This window comes from Perca flavescens, chromosome 18, assembly GCF_004354835.1.
Source record: "Perca flavescens isolate YP-PL-M2 chromosome 18, PFLA_1.0, whole genome shotgun sequence".
Classification (NCBI taxonomy): domain Eukaryota; kingdom Metazoa; phylum Chordata; class Actinopteri; order Perciformes; family Percidae; genus Perca; species Perca flavescens.
The window spans coordinates 10559570-10578793 of NC_041348.1; the positions used below are offsets into that span (position 1 = coordinate 10559570).

The 19224-nt window shown below is 43.3% G+C and overlaps 1 protein-coding gene across 3 annotated transcripts in view; it reads left to right on the forward strand.

Annotated features, from left to right (window-relative positions):
- ches1 (checkpoint suppressor 1) overlaps positions 1-19224 on the forward strand; it is a 109702-nt gene that overhangs the window by 78611 nt on the left and 11867 nt on the right. For all 3 annotated transcript variants that reach the window (XM_028604601.1, XM_028604602.1, XM_028604600.1), the window contains 2 exons: positions 8317-8468; positions 16308-16366. In XM_028604601.1, the coding sequence (XP_028460402.1) occupies positions 8317-8468; positions 16308-16366 (211 nt within the window). The remainder of the gene's footprint in view (positions 1-8316; positions 8469-16307; positions 16367-19224) is intronic.

A 19224-nucleotide genomic window follows, 5' to 3' on the forward strand; every position in this document is an offset into this window, starting at 1 on the left:
TTAGCTACAGCCAGTCAAAAGTTAGCATGGCAACTGCAGATGAGAGCCATGGACAGAACTTGAAACCCCCTCCTCTTTCACTGAAGTCGCCGGTGTGGAAGTATTTTGGATTTAGTTATGTTGACAGTGTTCGCGTTGTCGACAAAAAAGCCACAGTTTCCAAGCTCTGCTATGTGCTTGTACCATTCTGTGTGTTTACCGTTGCACATTAGCCTAGCAGCTAGCGGAGTTTCCTTCTGCTTATAGCTTAATCCCGACAAAACCGCACGGTTGAATTTCAGCCTGCGTGCACGTTTAGTAGCCTAAACAGAGCAGCTTATATTGGTTAGATTAGAGAGAGCAACAGGTTAGCAGACTGCCGAGTCGCCCTCTGTCTGCTCAGCTGCTAAGACCGCTATGCTGGCTCGATGATGTTTTTTAAGCCCCCAACTAGGGCTGCTCTCTCTTAGTCGATTAGTCGACTAATCGGTCGTTTTGGTCTTAGTCAACTTAGATTTCTTTAGTCGATTAGTCATGTTTTATGCTTTTTTCATGCTGAATGACTTATTTCCAAGAAACGTACGAGCACATCTTTGGTAAACACAAGAATTAAAGTGGTGCTTTTGCATGACTCTTTGCGGAGAAACTCAGATTTACAGATCTGTCGATTAAATCAAATAATCGATTAGCCGATACAATTTGAATTGAATGAGTGTTAGTCGACTAAGAATTTCTTTAATCGAGCACAGCCCTACCCCCAACCAAGCCTTCAAGGCAGTGCTGCGACCGTCGTCTTCAAGGCACCTAACCCTAACCATAACCATTGCCTAATCCCATAGACAGTATATAAACTGGACCAACAGATCCCGTTGCTCTGGACGGAGACCAGTGAAGGATATCAGAAGCACTTTTCCGGTGAGCGCTGAGCGTTACTGCGCAGCCTCCAACTGAGGGAGACGACGTAGATGTGACGTGAGCAACCTGTCTGAAAGTTGTAAGTCTTCTGGTAGCTGCGCCAAGAGAAAACTCAAATCATTCCCAATCTTGCAGAGACGGAGAGTGTAGGTATATGTAAGGAGATAACATAGGCACAGGCTAATTATTGCTAACTAAAATGCTAGTTAACATTAGTAATTAAATCTAAACAGCTCATGTAAGTCGAAACTGCCTGCGAGCTTCTCCTGTACTATACGGTAAGTAAGTAAGTAAGTCGCGTGGTTATGACACAATCGTTGACACAAGTCTATTTTACAAAAACGTCTGCTACGGAGCCATAACGTGAGGTACAAGGTAATGGAGCCTTTTATACATTGTCGTGTTTCTTTAGAAATAAATAATGGACAAATAGAGTCTTTAAACGCTTCAGATGTAAAGTTATTCGCTGTCAAAGTGACGTCAAAATGAATGGGAGTCAATGGAATGCTAACGAGAGGTGATCGTTTTGTAGCATCAAAATGGCGCCATAGGAGGTTTGAGTTCTGAAGCGAAGCTTACCCGCTTGCCTAATCCTAGTGCCTTCCAGGCAGCGCTGCCTAGAAGACGAAGAACTTTTTTTTTCTTTTTACTTTATTGACAAATTGTCAAGTTTCCAATTGACTGCAGATATACGTTATTGTTACATTATGTTGTTAATAAATGTTTTAAATTTGACAATGTAGTGTGGTACATTGCGAACAAAGGTCAGATATTATATTGCATAAAGTCTAGTCTAAAAATGGCATAGCAACCTGTGCTTTAAAAAAAAAAGTAAAAATTGAGAATCGAAACGAACCATGACCTTAGAATCGAAAATGTAATTGAATCGAGTGACACCCCTACTTGTAACACAGGGGGGTTAATACGGCTTAAACACACCCGGGGTTGATGCTTTTACTGTGACTGACTGTGGATGCCCATCATAATATTATATGCAGTCATAATACTTCAGATTGTTAGTATAGGTTAAGTCATATTGCACTGGACACCAAAGCCTCTTATCCTGATGCCTTGCGTGTCTCGGCACAGAGAGTGGCAGCTCTGCGCTCTCTGCGCATCATACATCTTTTTTTAATCTCATTTCATTGCCGAGTCGAAAAACAAAATTTGCTTTCTCCTCTCATAATAGCCGATATGAACAGTTTAAATGGGTCTCTACAGTATACGGATGCCATTGTTAATTATGATAGAACTATTTGAAGCTGTAGTTGCAGTGGTGGGAGGCATAACAGCTGTTATTGAAGACTTAAAGGATTTTTTTTCTTGTTTATCATCAAATCACATCAAAAAAAAAAAAAAAAAAAAAGCCCCGAGCCCATTGGTTCTGACTGGAGATGTAAATCTGTAAGTAAAAAAAAAGAAAGAAAAAAAAAAATAAGGATACAAATATAAAGTTTCATGCACCGTTAGTTCTCGGCAAACATATCTTGAACAGGAGGAAGTAGTGCTTTTTTTTGGGGGGGGGGAGGCACTATTTTGGTGCTCTAGTGAGTATTTACAGCAGCATGACGGCGTACGTGTGAGTGACTGAAGAATGAACTACAGTGGCCGTGTTCATTGCAATAAAGCGACGTGTCAGTCAGCGCCAGCAGTGGCTCGATGGGTTTTTAATAGTTGTTGGGCAACAATGGAGCTCTGCGGCACAGACAAATGAATGATATCAGGCTCACGGGCGACACTTGTCAGTAGCATTAATGTGTGGTTGGTTTGGTCTTTTTATGAGATTTGTTGACAGTCAGAAAAATAAAGATTGTGGTCAGACTTAAAGGAAGAGTTCAACATTTTGGCACATGTACTTATTTGTTTGTTTTTGTTGTTGTTGCTGAGAGTTAAATGGGAATACCATTTTAACCACTCTCATTAAATATGAAGCGACATCCATTAGACAGTTAGCTTAGCCCAAAGACTGAAAACACAAGAAAACAGCTACAAGTAGAACCATCTGAAGCACTAATTAAGTTCACTAATTAACCCATGCGTTTGTTTATGTTCTCTGTTTAATATAAAGTGCAAATTTATATTCATGTATTAATTAACACCCTTATAAACCGCAATGGTTAACTTTTTTTGTATGCATTAAACAAGCCAAGAAACAAATAATGTGTTCATTTGTGAGCTTTGGAGAAGCCTGTAGTTGTATGTTGTTACCTTTTGGACAGAGCCATGCGAGTTTCCCCACTGCTTTTAGCCTTTATGCTAAGCTTAGCTAACTGGCAGTAGCTTCATATTTAGCCTGCAGACATGAGAGAGGTATGGTATCTATCTCATCTCATCTAACTTTCCGGCCAGAAAGTGAACAAGCGTATGTCCCAACATGTCACAGTTCCTTTAACCCATTATGTATGTGGGTAAGTATTGGTTAAATGTACAGACTAAATAGACGTGGGATAGTAGGATCAATGTAGTAGCCTTTTCTAAGTATTGCCTTCTATGTATTTCTGTGGATTTGGATGTCTAAAATGAACGGTCCTAGTGTATTTTAAATCGCGATGCACCGTTTGTGTGTGACAGGTAAATGCAAAAAGATAATAGTGCGGATAGGAATGCAGTAGCAGTAGTATAGTGTTACTAGCAGGGTCAGTGGCAGCAGGACTTTTTAATATCTCCCATTTCCAAGGGATACCAGCCCCCACAGCTTATATAACACAGGAAACAGATGTTGGCAACACACAATCATCTCTCTCTCTCTCTCTCTCTCTCTCTCTCTCTCTCTCTCTCTCTCTCCGCCTTTGTCTCCTCTTTCTTCCCCTTTTGTCTTTTACTCACACTGTGCCGTGTCCAGGGCAAGTTACAGTATGTCTGTTTTCTCCATCATGAAAATATCTGTCTATTTCTCAGTACTGTGCAGCTGTATAACACAGAGGTGCTGCTTTCTTAATCACAACTACCACAAACTGGTGTAGTGGCACAGATACATATCATTAAATCCATTTCTTTTAAGTGTGTTGTTGCTTTTACTTGCAATTTGAAGTCCAGAGCAGTGCCAGTTTCACACTGTATGTATGAGATATTTCTTAAAGCAGGCGTTAACGTTTCGAGTCGTGGATTATTTGTTGTTTAATCCTGCTCTTTAGCCGTACGCGCTACAGTGATGTGACTATTCTCCAGCACACAGATGTAGCGCAAATAAAAACATCATCCCGAAAGTAGTGCTCATACCAGAGGCGCGAGGCCAGATGGGATCAGAGGATGGAGAGAGGGAGTAATATAAATGGAGATCACAAACACAGTTTCAGGTGAAAGTCAAGACCACGGTCTTCTATCACCTGCTTTCTACGCTGTCAGATCCACCCTTGTGGAGGCGTCCTATTTTTAAAAATCGGTGGCATACTGTATCAAAGTTGAACCCCTCGGAAAACTTAAAGCCAATCTCTGACCTCAAATACTTTTTGTGGTAATCGATTTTGAGGCATGCTGCCTTTTTCTCAACTTTTTGCGAATTTCCATTTCACCTCCTCCTCGCCTCCAAGCACAGATGATGCCTGTTGCCAAGACGACCGCTATAACCCAGGTGACGGACCCTTCCTGTGAGCTGTGCCCTGTGATTGGCCTATCGACCGGGGGAGGGGGGGTCTACAGATTGAGCCTTTGTATTGGCTGGCTGGTTGGCAGAAGCTCGGGCAGACTGGGATTCTGTAAAGAGCATTGATTTAATCGGCTTGCAAGCAGGCAGACAGTAGGCACACACACACATACATATATATATATACACACACACAAACGGCTGGCGCCCTGGAGGTGCGAGGGGAAATTTGGCCCAGTGGGGGTCACCTCTGTGGGAGAGAGTGTATGTGTGTGTAATATCATGCTCTCCAGGAGAGGCGTTGCTGGCAGTAATAGAAGCACTCCCAGGAGCAGACCACGCTGGGTAATATCACACTCCCTAGGGAACTTGCCATGCACACACTCACCGCTTCTCACACACACACACACACACACACACACACACACACACACACATAGCAAAACATGGCACATATGGCCCGTGTTCAACACAGCTCACATACTAATGCACAGATCCAAACAGGGGGGACACAAATCAACAGTGCACTCACATCCTGGTTAGCTTCTTGCATTCTTACCAGGTCAGATGGTGTCTTGACTGGTAGCATAGATTTTGAGTGATTCCCTGGATATCCTGGGATCAGGAGACCCACTGAGAGACGCAGGGTATACACAGAAGGCTGTGCATGGTCACTCATTAGAAATGATACAGTATTAGGGCTGGGACGATTGGGACAACGTGCTTTTGTCCCGATTCGAACTGCAATTCGATAGTAATTGAGTATTGTGAAAAACAAAAGTTGAATGAAACACTTCTAGAGACAATGTATCATGAGACATTTCAACAAACTAATTGGGAAATAAAGGATGCACATCACATGTCAGTCTGACTTTTATTTCATTTGTAAAGAAGTACATAACATGGATTTCCTGCGTTTTCTGCTTTCCGTCTGTTTTGCTGGAAACGGATATGATGTAGGCGCCGTCGGCGGTACCGTATAAACAGAAAATGTTTCGGTGACTCATTGGTAAAATAAAATAAATTGATTCTGGGGATGGGGTGCAAACATTTCTTTCATCCCTATTGAAATATCAGAGATATATAGATTGTTGGTTTGTGGCGTGTGTTAATTGCTCCTGGGTATAATAAAGATTTCACACAAAAGAAACGTAGAACTTTGAAATAATAATAGCATTTAAAGGCTTTCACAGAATCAAAATTAACTGACAAAATGTAAGGATTTTTTGTTGAATAATGAGCATGTAGAGTAAATCTTTGTCTCTGATTGGCTCCTCAGAACAAACGCGACCGGGTGTAAGTGCTTTTCTTAAAAGTTACTTTTACACCTTTGCTGTGACTCTTTTGCGCATTCTTTAGCTGCCTCTTAAGGCCCAGACACACCGACCAGACGGCCGACCATCGGCAGAAAAGGCAGCCGGACTGATCAGTCTCCCCGAGTTGGTCAAAAAAGTGCCTCAGAACACACTGAAGAGACGAGATGTAATACGTCTCCATAACAGCAGGCGGCGCTAATCTGCATTGTTGCCCAAAAATGAAAACCGACAGCTGATTGGACAAACGCGTCACGTGGTTCTGATTTCTCCGGAAATTCCAAGGGGCTAAGCTTCGCTTCAGAACTCGAGCCATCATGGCGCCATTTTGTTGCTAACTGGCCATCACCTCCTGTTAGCATTCCGCTGACCGCCATTTTTTTTTTTACGTCACTTGACTGCGAATAACTTTACATCTGAAGCGTTTAAAGACTCTATTTGTCCGTTGTTTAGTTCCAAAGAAACACGACAATGTATAAAAGGCTTCATTACCTTGTACCTCACGTTATGGCTCCGTAGCAGACGCTTTTGTAAAAATAAGCTAACGATTGTGTCATAACCAAGTGACTTACTGTCGCACAGTATAGGAATTACCGTATAGTACAGGAGAAGCTCGCAGGCAGTTTCGACTTACATGAGATGTTTAGGTTTAATTACTAATGTTAACTAGCATGTTAGTGATCAATAATTAGCCTGTGCCCATGTTATCTCCTTACATACACCTACAGTCTCCGTATCTGTAAGATTGGGAATGATTGAGATTTCTCTCGGCACAGCTACCAGAAGACTTACAACTTTCAGACACGTTGCTCACGTCACATTCTCTCAGTTGGAGGCTGCGCAGTAAAGCTGGCCATCACCGGAAAAGTGCTTCTAATAGCCTTCACTGGTCTCCGTCCAGAGCAACGGGGTCTATTGGTCCATTATATACTGTCTATGGGAAATTCAAAGCCAGACTGTCATGGCGGCCGTTCAGAATACGATCTCATATTGTACTAAAATAGTTCACTGAAACATGTTTCTGAAAACATTTTAAGTGAGAAATAGGCCGTGCAGTTGCTGAATCCGTCTTCATTTCAGATCGATAAAGGTCAGTTTAAAAGATTTCCGTCAGATTTTGAGAGACTCTAGTCATACTCATCCTGCTCTCCGTTTCCGGATTAGCACTCTACCAATCAGATGGGTCATTTGAGTCCGACTGCCGGCAGTGCCCGCCTTCCGATTCAACATGTCAAATCGGCCAAAATGAAGGCCGACGCCTCCTCGGACGGACGACGGCACGGAACAGACTCGAGTCACCGACCTCGCCAGACTGTCCGACGGCCGATTATCAGCTTGGTGTGTCTTGGGCTTGAAGTTCCTGCAAATAAAATCTGAATTTTCATAAAATAATTAACATAATGCTTTTTTTCTGACATTGACGTAATTTGGCCTTCGTTTCTCACAAATGACTGAATAATTTAGCAGAAAAACAGCAACAAGGCTTCCCAGAAATAGTGTCCTCTATAAATCTTTCATAGGGACTATGTTTTTAGGTAGAGTATCGGGGACATTGTTTCTGCGAAAACACAACTCCTTGTTTTCATTTTTGAAATCTAGAAAAAGCAAATGCAACCAAAATGAAGCGCACAGCGAGACGAAGCTGGAGAGAAGTGATTTCTCGTGTGATATTTCTCATCCACTTCAATACAAAACGCTGCTCAGGTTCGAGAATCTGTCTCCAATTAATGCTCAGACGCACGGCTCCGCCATATCTGCCATTCCCCTCTTAATAGATCCGTCGCAGTATTTGCAGACATCAGAAGCTATACTTCAGAATACTTCTGATGTCATGACATCTCCCCACCCTGTAGCCTGTACCTGTATCACGTCCCAGAGCACTACAAAGTGATCCGAACACAAGGCAGGACGGCTTCAATTTTATATTTACTTTGTTCTCTCTCTCTCTCTCTCCCACTTCCTCCTGCCGTACACAAACTCCAGATTTCGCCACGTTCAGATGACAAGGCAGATGAAAGCGCGGAGAAGGCGGTGAGAGATAGAGACAGGGAACGTATTTCCATAGCGGCCCGTCTGAGATCCCTCCCTCCCTCTATAATCTATAGGCTGGTTTCACTCAGATTGGGAGCCGACAGCTTCATTAGGTGAGGGGAAAGCTGCTTTGATCTAAAAATACACACCATCATCGCCTCCGGAGTGGAAAAAGTTAAAGAGTTTTTCCCTGCGTCTTAATCAGAAAGAATAAAAAAAGCCTCCAGATTTTTTATTTTCTCCCCCACCCAGAGGAGAGGCAGAGGCAGAGGATGGGGATGTATTAATTCCTATTCCTCCGAGTGTTATCTTCCTTGGGATATATCATAGCTGTGTGTTACACGTGGTTTGATAAATAAGAATCCGGCACAGGGTCTGGACTTTGGGCTCGTGTTTGGGCTTTGGACTTGTTGGCTGGTTTGTGATGTGCTTTGAGGGGCCCGGCAGCACTTCCAATAACATCTCTCTGCTCTCTCTCATCTTTCTTTCTTTCAGAGCATAGGCAAAGGCTCCCTGTGGTCCATAGATCCGGAGTATAGGCACAACCTAATCCAGGCACTGAAGAAGACGCCGTACCATCCCTACTCGCCTGGCCTGGCCGCGCCCTCCACCTCCCCACCCACCCTGCCTCAGACATTTCACCAGAGGTAAGACGCATTAGCTGATTGGTTGGCTGATTGGTCGATGAGTTAAGCCGCTTTTACGACACAGGTTCTGGGGGTTCTTTTTAAGTACCCAGAACTATTTTGAGGGAACTAGAACAGAGATCTTCAACATGGGGTCTGGGACGCCCATGGGGTCCCCAGAGCTACTGCAGGGGGGGGCCACCAAATTATTGTTATTTTTTAAAGTTTTTTCAAAATTTTAAATGTCTTAACATGAATCCAATATACAGTATTATAGCTTAGTAGCTTGGTATTCTGTGCATAAAAAAGGTATATTTCATAATTTTGTTTAGTAGGACCAACCAGTTTTTTATACAATACTGTATGTAGTAGGGGGTCCTTGCTCCGTCTCTCTTTCAGCTGAGGGGTCGTTGGCTTAAAAAACGTTGAACTACAAGGTTCCTTCCTCAGCCCACATTTTTATCGGTACCGATACTGGTACCAGATTTTCAGTTCCAGTACCGGTGCTTTTTTCGGTACTTTCCCTCTGTAATAACAAAAAAATTATTTCAGTTGCAAAAATTATTCCAAACCTATTAATCCTATTTGCTTAGACCTTTTTATTATTTATTTAGAACACTTTATACTCAAAACAAAAATAAACAAAAATAAAACCCCTCCCAAACCCATCACTACAACCTATTAAATCAAATAATTATTCATTTCTTACTCACTGTAACTTTTATTCTTTTTTTTTTCCATGACTGTTTTTAATTGCCCTTTAATGTTTCATGTAAAGCACTTTGAGTTGCCTTGTTGCTGAAAGGTGCTGTAGAAATCAAGTTGCCTTGCCTTACAACCTCAGCCTGTCAGTCAGTCCCCAGGGCATAGAAACCACCATTGTGCCTGCTCGTGTCAGAGGAAGTGTAACGTCAACAGCACCGCAACCGCTTTCGCCACGCCATTAATATCATATGGCAGCGAAGAACGCCGTCTGCGTGGAGCTTTGAAAACTGTAATCACACTTGGAACCACTTTATCGGCATCGCCGTGACTCACTGTGACTTCAACTAAACTGCAGAGCCGACGTAGTTTGCTCGAGTTTTTCTCCGTCCGCATCTCTGCGCACGTGTGTGTGTGTGTGTGTGTTGGAGCCCCACTCTCAACATGCAAAGAGGACAGATAAGCTTGGTTAGCTTAGGTACCTAAATTTGGCACCGTTTGATTTAGCGTGAATCGGTCCTCTGTCGTACCGACGTAATTCGGTCGGTACCCAAAAAAAGTACCGAGTTTGGTACCCAACCCTACTGACGTATAAAGCAACATGACAGGGCGAGGGCTGCTGGTGGTCAGCAGGGTTGACACCCTCCGCAGCCGGTGTCAGTGTGTCCGCCCGTTTTAATGTCAAAAACACTTAATAAACCCAAATAGCTTCTGTCTAACTGTGCTTTAGATCGTAACCACTGAGAGACCATCAGAAAAGAATTCACAGCACCACCACGCTCTTTCTTTCTCGATCTCCCCTGGCCGAGACAGACGTCTGGAGCGGTAGTTAAGTTGGTTGGCTGGCTCGTCTGGTGTCTATCCTTCTCTGTCTTTTTCTGATGTGATGTCGTACGGAAGACGATTAGGGCCACATTGAGTTGTGAGTTTAAAGTCAGAATTCTGTGTCGGCGAAAGCCCAAAAGCAAAGCCTAACATTTACTTTTAATAAGAGAAAAATTCTCCCCTTGTCCTGCAACGGTCATGAATGGATAGGAGAGTACTTCCTTGTTTTATGGATGAAACAGTCATGTTGTCATCCCTGCAAATGAGACTTTTCCAGAGACGGACGGAAAAGGCAGCATTATGTGGCAACTTGGGGCCGTTGAGTATGCAAGTTTGTGCAGTGAAGAGAGTTTGGTGACTCCGACTTGGAACTCTTGTGCGGACAATCCTCACAGAAAAAAGTACGACAAGTTTAGAATAAGAATCCTAAAATATTGGGGAAGAAATAGTGGGCGAAAAAAAGTTTGATGAACAATGATTTAAGCCCAAAAGTCGATCTCAGTTGGTTTCAGTTGAATAACAATTCTTATCATTCTGAGATTGATCTTTGCACGTGTGCTTTTTCTCAGCAGAATATATGTACGTTTGTGGTATGGGATACTTGGGTATACTTGGTGGCTCAATTTGCTCCACAACGTTATAGTGTTGTTCACTTGTGGAATTTATTGAATTTGTGTTCCGAGAATAAATTCTGCGAAATGTCCTACTGTATTTATCTAATCTAAATGAATCCTCGAGAATCCAATCAATTCCTTTCAAGATGGGACTTCCTCAATCGGAATTTAATCCCATGGAGAAATCGTTGCCAAAATCCAGTCCTACATATCATTGCAAATGAAATATCTTTGGGTTTTTAACATGAAACTTTTCATCACTATTTTCGGATTGATTTGCTTTGAAGACTAAACCATTACTTGAAAAAAGAATGGATACATAGATCGATAATTAAAAAAAATAATCGCTAGTTACAGCCCCAAGGCACATATAAGATAAAACATATACACTCGTCCACCCCTCTCTCTCTCTCTCTCTCTCTCTCTCTCTCTCTCTCTCTCTCTCTCTCTCTCGGTCTCTCTCTCTCTCTCCCACCTGGCCCCAGGCATTATATAGATGACCCGCCCCATCCTTTCCTTAAATCTTTTTGCACGCTGTTTTCATGCAGCAACACTTCCATCCCTCCTCATATCTCCTTCCCCCTCAGGCACATCACAGGTGAAAGTGCCTTTTTTTCTCTCTCTCTCTCCGCGTGTTCGCTTGTTCACTCCCTCGCCTTCTCCCTAGCACATCCTGTCCATCCCCCTGTTTTGCCTTTCCTCCGGCCCTTAACACTCCTCCGTTCCGCTCCTCTCACTCTCTTTTCTCTTCTTTTAATGTCCCACACACCCTCCCGCTCATCCTCAGGCATGCATTACAACTGGTGGGGCACCCAGTACTCCGTCTTCTTTATTTATCCCCGCTGTGATTTATTCCCTCTCTCTCTCTCTCTTTCTCTCTCTCTCTCTCTCTCCACCCTTTTTACTCTCTCCTCACCACTTTATCATTCAATTAAATCCTCCTTTGTCTACATTCACTTCATTCTTCCCCCCCCATACCCACACCTCTCCACAGCATCCACCTGTGTTGTTTTCTCCACATTCCCTCTCCTCTCCTCTCCTCTCCTGACCTCTCGTCTGCCCTCCCTCCTCAGGCTTTCAGGCTCTTCTGACCATCCCTATGGATATGTCAGCAAGAGGTACTATTACTCGTCTTGCTCTCTTTCTCCCTCTCTGTCTGTCTCTCTCTCTCTCTCTCTCTCTCTCTCCCTCTCCCTCCGCATACCCCACCACCACCACCACGCCCCACCCCCCGCTCCCCAGTTGATCCGGGCAGGTTGGCTTGCAGAGCCAGCGGACTGTGTAAGACAGAATAATTGGTTCACCATAAACTGTAAAAGTGTCATTTTGAACAATGAGGTATGGGGAAGTGGAACAAATTGGAGGCCAGATTCGGAACATGAGGAGGAAGGGGAGGTGGGGTGTAGTGAGGAGAGGTTGGAGTATGGGGGGGAGGAGGGGGCGGGGGGGAGAGGTTTGAGTATGGGGGAGGGGGGGAGATAGACGGGAGGTTGGTCATTTGCATTGTGACACACAGTGGGAAATGAGCGAGTAAGTGAGGAGTGAGGAGAGTCCATTTCTTGGTTAGAGGCTCCCTTGTGATGTTGCACCTGAAGAGCATGCTGTGTGTGTGTGTGTGTGTGTGTGTGTGTGTGTGTGTGTGTGTGTGTGTGTGTGTGTGTGTGTGTGTGTGCGCGCGCGCGCCAGCCATTGGTCTCCATTAGGGCTGCAACTAACAATGGTTTTCAACAAATTATTTTCGTACTTAATTAATCTCACAATTACATTCTCCATTAATTGCCTAAAAGATTTTTTTTTTTCTCTGACAAAGGTCCCACTGCAGGTCAGTTTATTGAAAACAGTTTACTACAACTTTGACAAAACCTATACTGTGTGTTCCCTATGATTAAATTACAAGTCTCTGTGAGCTGACTTTTTTTTTTTTTTTTTTTTTATATCATCCTTAAATTACTGGAAACCAGCGGCTGCCTGGAAAAGTCAAACGGAAATCAATCTAAGAATTTATGGTGTGCTGTCGAAATTGGCCAGCAGCAACGTAATGCATGCGCACAGCATGTACAGTATACGCACAATTTGTTGCTAATGGGCTAAAACATGAACACCACTTGTAGGGTCCTTTAAACTCTCCAGCAACACAGTGCTGCTGGTCTATAATCCCACACTTTCCAAAGATATTAAGCACGTCAGGCTGAATTATTAAAATGTGTAAATGATTATGCACGAGAAATCTGTAATAATTCCATTTTTTGTAATGGCGCAATAATAAAAAACATTTATTTTAGGTTAACAGTATTTCACATAATACTATCTAGATTATTTTTAGGACATTTTAGGCCTTTAATTGATAGGACAGATGAAGACTTGAAATGGGAGATAGAGGGGGAATGACATGAAGCAAAGGGCCGCAGGTCGGAGTCGAACCCGCTGCTGCAAGGACTGAGCCTCTGCACATAGGGCGCACGCTCAACCAGGTGAGCCACCTGTCGTGGGTTTTTAGAGCTTTTAAATATTTCACTGGATGTAAGCAGTATGAATTTGCAGTTTTTTTCTAACTTTAAAGCTATTTTAAAGTGGTCAATTTAAGTTGAAATCATTGTGGCAGTTAATATCACCCTTTAAAGTTCTATGTTAGTAACTTGGCACAGTAGGCCCACTGTGGCCAGAAGGACAGAATTTGCAACTGCAGTCTGTTACACTTTGTGTATGACAGACAATAAACAAACGTGTATTGCCTTGAAGCTTGCAGATCACAGTGGATCACAATGCGCATGAGGAGTGGCACGAAAGTTCCTTCCTGACCTCGTCACCAGTCATTTAACACCAAAAGCAAATCCTGAGCTTTCAACTGTACCACTTCATCACAGTTCACAGTTGTTATGGATCTGTCGACATGCACATTTCATTTCTTTTAAAACACTTTGCAAAACACAAGAAGACTCCATCCGCTGATGAAGACCATGGGATACAGCTGAAAGCCCTGGAAAAAAGGAAGCTAGGAAAGGGGACCTTGAGTTGGGATTGCTTTGTCAAAGTTTTTTTTTGTTAAAATTTCTAGTCATTAACAATGAAAACTTGTGAGAACAAGCAACTCAGTTAACATAAATGCTCTGTTAACCACAACACCGTTTAAGATTTACACACATTTTACATACACATATATACACATATATAAAGAAGTCACATAGAACGTTTAGGTTAAGGTTATTGCAAGTTAGAGATAGTTTTAGTGAGTCTTAGGATTAGAAGGGGCATAAGGGAAAAAATGTAGTCAGAAAAATATGAAAATGAATGTACTAAGATACAAACTATGTTAGAATATGGAGTGTTCCTTTATACATATCTTAATATCCAGTGGGTCCAATCAATATAACACAATATCTCGTTCAAGAGCACTCACTCTCAAGAATATTATGTTATGAAGTGTAATGACGATGAATGGTTGCACAGCGTGTCTATTATGTTAAGGTCAAGGACTGTCTCAAGCAGTTCTACACAACTCAAGGAGTGGAAGATGAATGAAGAGAATGAGAAAATATACTGTATATATATATATATAGAGAGAGAGAGAGAGAGAGAGAGAGAGAGAGAGAAAAGAAGGACTAGCTGAGAAGAGAGGGAGGGAAGAGAGGGAGAGCCGTGATGCTTCTTTGTCCTCTACTCTTTGTCGCTCACACCTCTTTGGTTTTTCATGGACCATAATAACTCACACTGCTCCAGCAACCCCCACCTGCAGTTAGCTTCAGCGTGCGTGTGTGTCCACGTGTGTGAATGGACCTGCCTGTGTATTTGCAGAGTGGGGGGTGGAGGGGGGTGAATGTATGTATCCTATTGATGCATTTCCAAATGGGTGGATGTGGAGTTGTCTTACATATATAAGGGTGGGTTTGTGTGTGTGGAAGAGAGAGAGAGAGAGAGAGAGAGAGAGAGAGAGCATGCTGGGTAGGAGGTCAGCTCCATGGTGCATTCCTTCACACCCCATCATCATCTGGATGAGAGGAGGAGGAGGGGAGGATGGAATGGATGGAAGGAGGAAAGGGTGTCTCAAGGGGGTTGCAGAGGAGTTCTTTCCCCCCCCCCTCTCTCTCTCCATCTCTCCCTCTCATTCTTTCTCTCCCACCCTACCTCTCCCCTCCCTGGTAGAAAAAGGATGGGGGCAGATGTTGGAATGGAGGGAGGTGGGGGGTGTTGCAGAACGGGCGTCTGCCACGAGTTTAGCGCTTCTCCCACCACATTAAATGCACAGGGTTGCCTTGGCAACGGGAATGCCGCCATGGCAACACATGTAGTATAAGGCAGGCAGGCAGGTGCTGTCGCACTGTGAAGCCATTTGTTGAGAGAGAGAGAGAGAGAGTAGGGGAGAGAGAGGGGGGGGGAGAATGAGATGGGCGGGGGGTGGGGTGGTAGGGAAAACAGACAGGCTGTTAGCGCAGGAAAAATATGTTATCGCCGTGGCAACGCAATGTGGCAACTCTCCATGGCAACAGCAGGTGGCTCAGGGCTGAAATTTGCGTTCGCTGCTTTTGCTTTTTCGTTTTGCTGTGTGTGCATGTGCATGTACAGTAAGTGTGTGTGGTGCATGCAGCTGCGTGTGTGTGTGTGTGTGTGTGTGTGTGTGTGTGTGTGTGTGTGTGTGTGAGTCCATCTTTCCCCTGCATCTGGTGAGGTGAGAGCCACATCACAAGTGCAGACGTCCAAATCCTCTCATTCAGCAGCTTAGCAGAACATAAAACAGGACTCATATTACAAAGGAAACTCTCCTGATGAGTGGAAACGAGTGGATTGCTTTTTCAGAGTTCACAGCATCCCCAGGTGTTTTCTGTCCCGTTTGTCTGTTGTGTGTGCGTGTTTTTGTGTGTTTGTGTGTGTACACATGACCAAGAGCCACATTGTCAGACACACACCGACTGTGTATGAGGACAGCCTGTCTAGCTACAGAGAGAAAGAGAAAGGAGCAGGCAGACGTGTTGTCTAACGGGGAGCTAAAGACCACTCAACCTGGAAAAAGCTCTTACAGCCACTCTCTCTCATCTTCTTTTCTCTCCCCCCTCCTCCCCCCCATCCCTCCATCTTTCTCCTTCTGTCTTAAAATTATGGATTCACCAGCAGAACTCTTGTCTGTTGTCTTCCTGTGTGTGCATAAGTGAAGATGTCTCCGGTCTATGTGAGAAATGCCGTCATTACCTCCCTCATTAGTGGTGCAATGATCACCTAAACTGAGTCCCCGGCTTTGTGTGTACCTCCTTGTGTGTGTGTGTGTGTGTGTGTGTGTGTGTGTGTGTGTATGTGTCTTTGCAGCATGAGTGTAGGTGTGTGTTTAAATGTGTCACACTTTACGCACGTCTGTCTTAAACATGCCTGTGTGACATGAGCGTGTTAAATGTGGATGCGTTGATTAGGGTTTTTCTTTTTTCCTCTGGTTGAATGTGTGTAAATGGACTAGTGGCGGGCGGTGGGGGTTTGTCATGAGAAATTACCCCCATGGACTACAGCGGCGAGGCTGTAATTCTCCGAGGTAATCACAGGGAATAATGGCAACAGTGGGACACCCGGGAATCTAATCACTATAATCAGAAGCGCTGGCTTATGGGCTCAAATTCCTGCCTTGCTATCTGCCTCGTGATGAAGCCTGCTAGGCTGGTTGGCTGCTGCAACATGATCAAATGGTTGACCAGTTTTCTCTTTCTCCCCCCCCCATCCCTTCTTCTTCTGTCCTTTCTAGTCCTCCATTGTGGTCGGGGAGTCCCCTCTTCAGAAAGAATGGAGGAGTTCTCCTACAAGGTACCGTTTTACCTATTGCAAGTCTTGTACTGTATATGTGTGATCTACTGCCTCTTTCCTTCTTTCTTTCTTTCTTTCTCTCTGTCTCACCCTCTTCCTCTCTCCTCCCTCCCTCCCTCCACTCTCTACGGATATGCCAACTCCAATCATCTCAATTCCAAATCCCTCTTTTTAGAAGCGCACCTTGAGAATACCGAGTGCTGAGTTCTGACACTTGGCTCGGCACCAGAGGAGGAAAGCTTTTTCTACGGAGGCGTATTTGAAAGTTTCAGCAACAACGACAAAAAAAAGAAGTGATAGAGACACGGCAAGTGAGGGAGGGAAAGAAAGCAAGAAAGAGAAGAGAGAATAAATCGCAGCTTCAAATCAGAGGCTGGGGAGCAATCCCCTTACCTCCTTTCCTCATTCACTCCCTCTTTTACGCCTATACACCTTTTTCCCTCCATTTCCCATTATTCCTCTCCTCTCCTCCTCTTCCCCCTCCCCCCCACCCCCCACCCTCCACCCCCAAACCTCCCTTGTGGCTGGACGGCAGTTTAAATGGACATTCAATCCCAATCAGGGAGCACTCCGGGAGCTCGCTGGGCTGCCGAGTCCTAAATGGAGGGGGAAATGGATACATTAAGCGTCTGCGGCGTGCCCTCCATCGCCGCTGATAATGGAGAAGTAATGGTCAAGGAGCCGAGGTTGGAGAGAGTGTCTGAAAACCTGGACTCCCTCTAGACGCACACAATGGGAGAGTGATGTGTCTAAGCGGCTGGTCAGATAGATAGATAGATAGATAGATAGATAGATAGACAGGCGGAGAGGGAGACAGCCAGGAAAGGCCGACTCAAGAGTGCACTTGCGACGGGAGAGACAGGAAAAGGAAACTTTTTAAATGTGTAATGTGTTTGTGAAAGGAGAGAGGGTGCAGAATGGTCGGGTGTGACATTCGGAGGCAGTGGGGAGAAAGAAAGTTGTGACAGACAGCCAGAGGCAAAGACAAGGAAAAAGAAGGGGGGGTCTGCCAGAGAGAGTGAGTTTGGGACTGTTAGTGCCCTCCATTATTACTTCCATCTCCCATTTCCAGAGCTGCTCCGCTCAGAGCTGAGGTGGGCTGAAATCTGCCTCCGCCTGTGGTCCCGGCAGCCGTGTCCTTAACCCAACCCCCATCACCCCAAAGATCATCATTCAGTCGCTCTAAATTATAGAGGATCTGCTCTAAGTGTTCCAATTTTATTTAAGTACGTTGGTCACCTGCTATCATTAAAGAAGGAACCCTATTTCAGTTGTATTAATTTAGAAACCTGTTCTGAGGCTTTTATTATCCTGTCATCAGCAAAGGAGGGCTGTTTCCAAGGTAATAGAAACATTGACCAGCTGTTAAATGTTTAATTGCAGCATATCCGCACATCACAACCACGTTTGAAGGTCCTAACGTGTGTTGGCTTTACGTCTGTTTACAAATGATTACACTTCAGCTCTACCAGAACAGTAAAGTCGGAATATTCCACTCAGATTTTCTTCCGATTAAAGTTTCCTTTTTCTTTTCTATTGCACCTACAGACGGCTAGAGAGCAGTAGCTCTTTCTGAAAATTTAATTTCGAGGTTATAGTAAAAGCTGAATTGAATTGAAGCTGGAAAGTACATTTACGCAAGAACAATTTTGAGGTACTTGTACTTTACTCAAGTATTTTATTTCATCTCCTAATGCATCTCACGGGGTAATATTGTACTTTATATTTGTCAGTTACAGTAACTGTGCAGCTTCAGACCTGAAATCACTTGAACCTATAAGGAATGTATCAAATATGATGCATTGTTCTACAAAAAGTCAAATCAAAAATAGTAAAATATGTATTAGGTATTTGTATTGCGGTATTAGTTTTAGTATATAGTATTTATTATTAAGCTGCACGTCAACCAGCTACAATATTAAAATGCTGCCTTCATGTTAATGCATTAGTAATAATAATCCAGTTTAATAAAATATGATAACAGGGACCATTCTGCTACATATTGAGTACTTTTTCTTTTGATCCTTACATTTTGCTGATAATACTTGTGTATTTTTACTTAAGCAGTGGTGGAAGAAGTATTCAAATTCTTTACTAATGTACAAGTAGCGATGCCACAGTATAAATATACTCCATTACATTCAAAATGTGTTGTGTAATCAACTAAATGTACTTAAAAGATTTTAAAAAAAAAACTGCAATGTTTCCAACTGTAGTGAAATAGAGAGTAATGTGGAAATAAGTACATTGTACCTTCTATCTGTATTTAAGTACAGGGCTTGAGTAAATGTACTTAGTTACCTTTTGAGACTGTACCTAACAACTTCATTTTAAATTCAAGACCTTTATTTGCAATGGAGTACGTTTCCCATTATGATATCGCTACTTTTATTTAAGTAAAACATCTGAGTAAACACTGTAACAGTTGGAGGACAAAAAAAATGGAAACACACTTCATTTAAAATAACTTAAATTCTATAGTAACTTCAGCACAACGTCACCTTATTCTTTCAGATTTGACTAAGCTCCTGTCAGAGCAGTAGAAGATTGTACAACTGTTTTCCCTGGCTGAGTAGAAGTCCTCATGACGAGTAAACTGCCCCTGTTAAGTTTTCAAAGCAATATGAAAAAAAAAATGTTAACGTTTGGGGAATAGAAAATGTTGCAAAAATTAGAAAAACTTCACCAATCGAAAAGAACAGTTAAAAGTTGAATGTACCTGCAAGGATGTAGGAGCAGAGGTGTTTATGACCTTTTATGACCCATGTTTGTAGCCAGGCTTATTAAGGCGTATTAAGTTACCGTAATTAAGTGTTGCTTTTATTTTCTCTCCTCCCCGTAAGTCGGAGCGCAGGTCA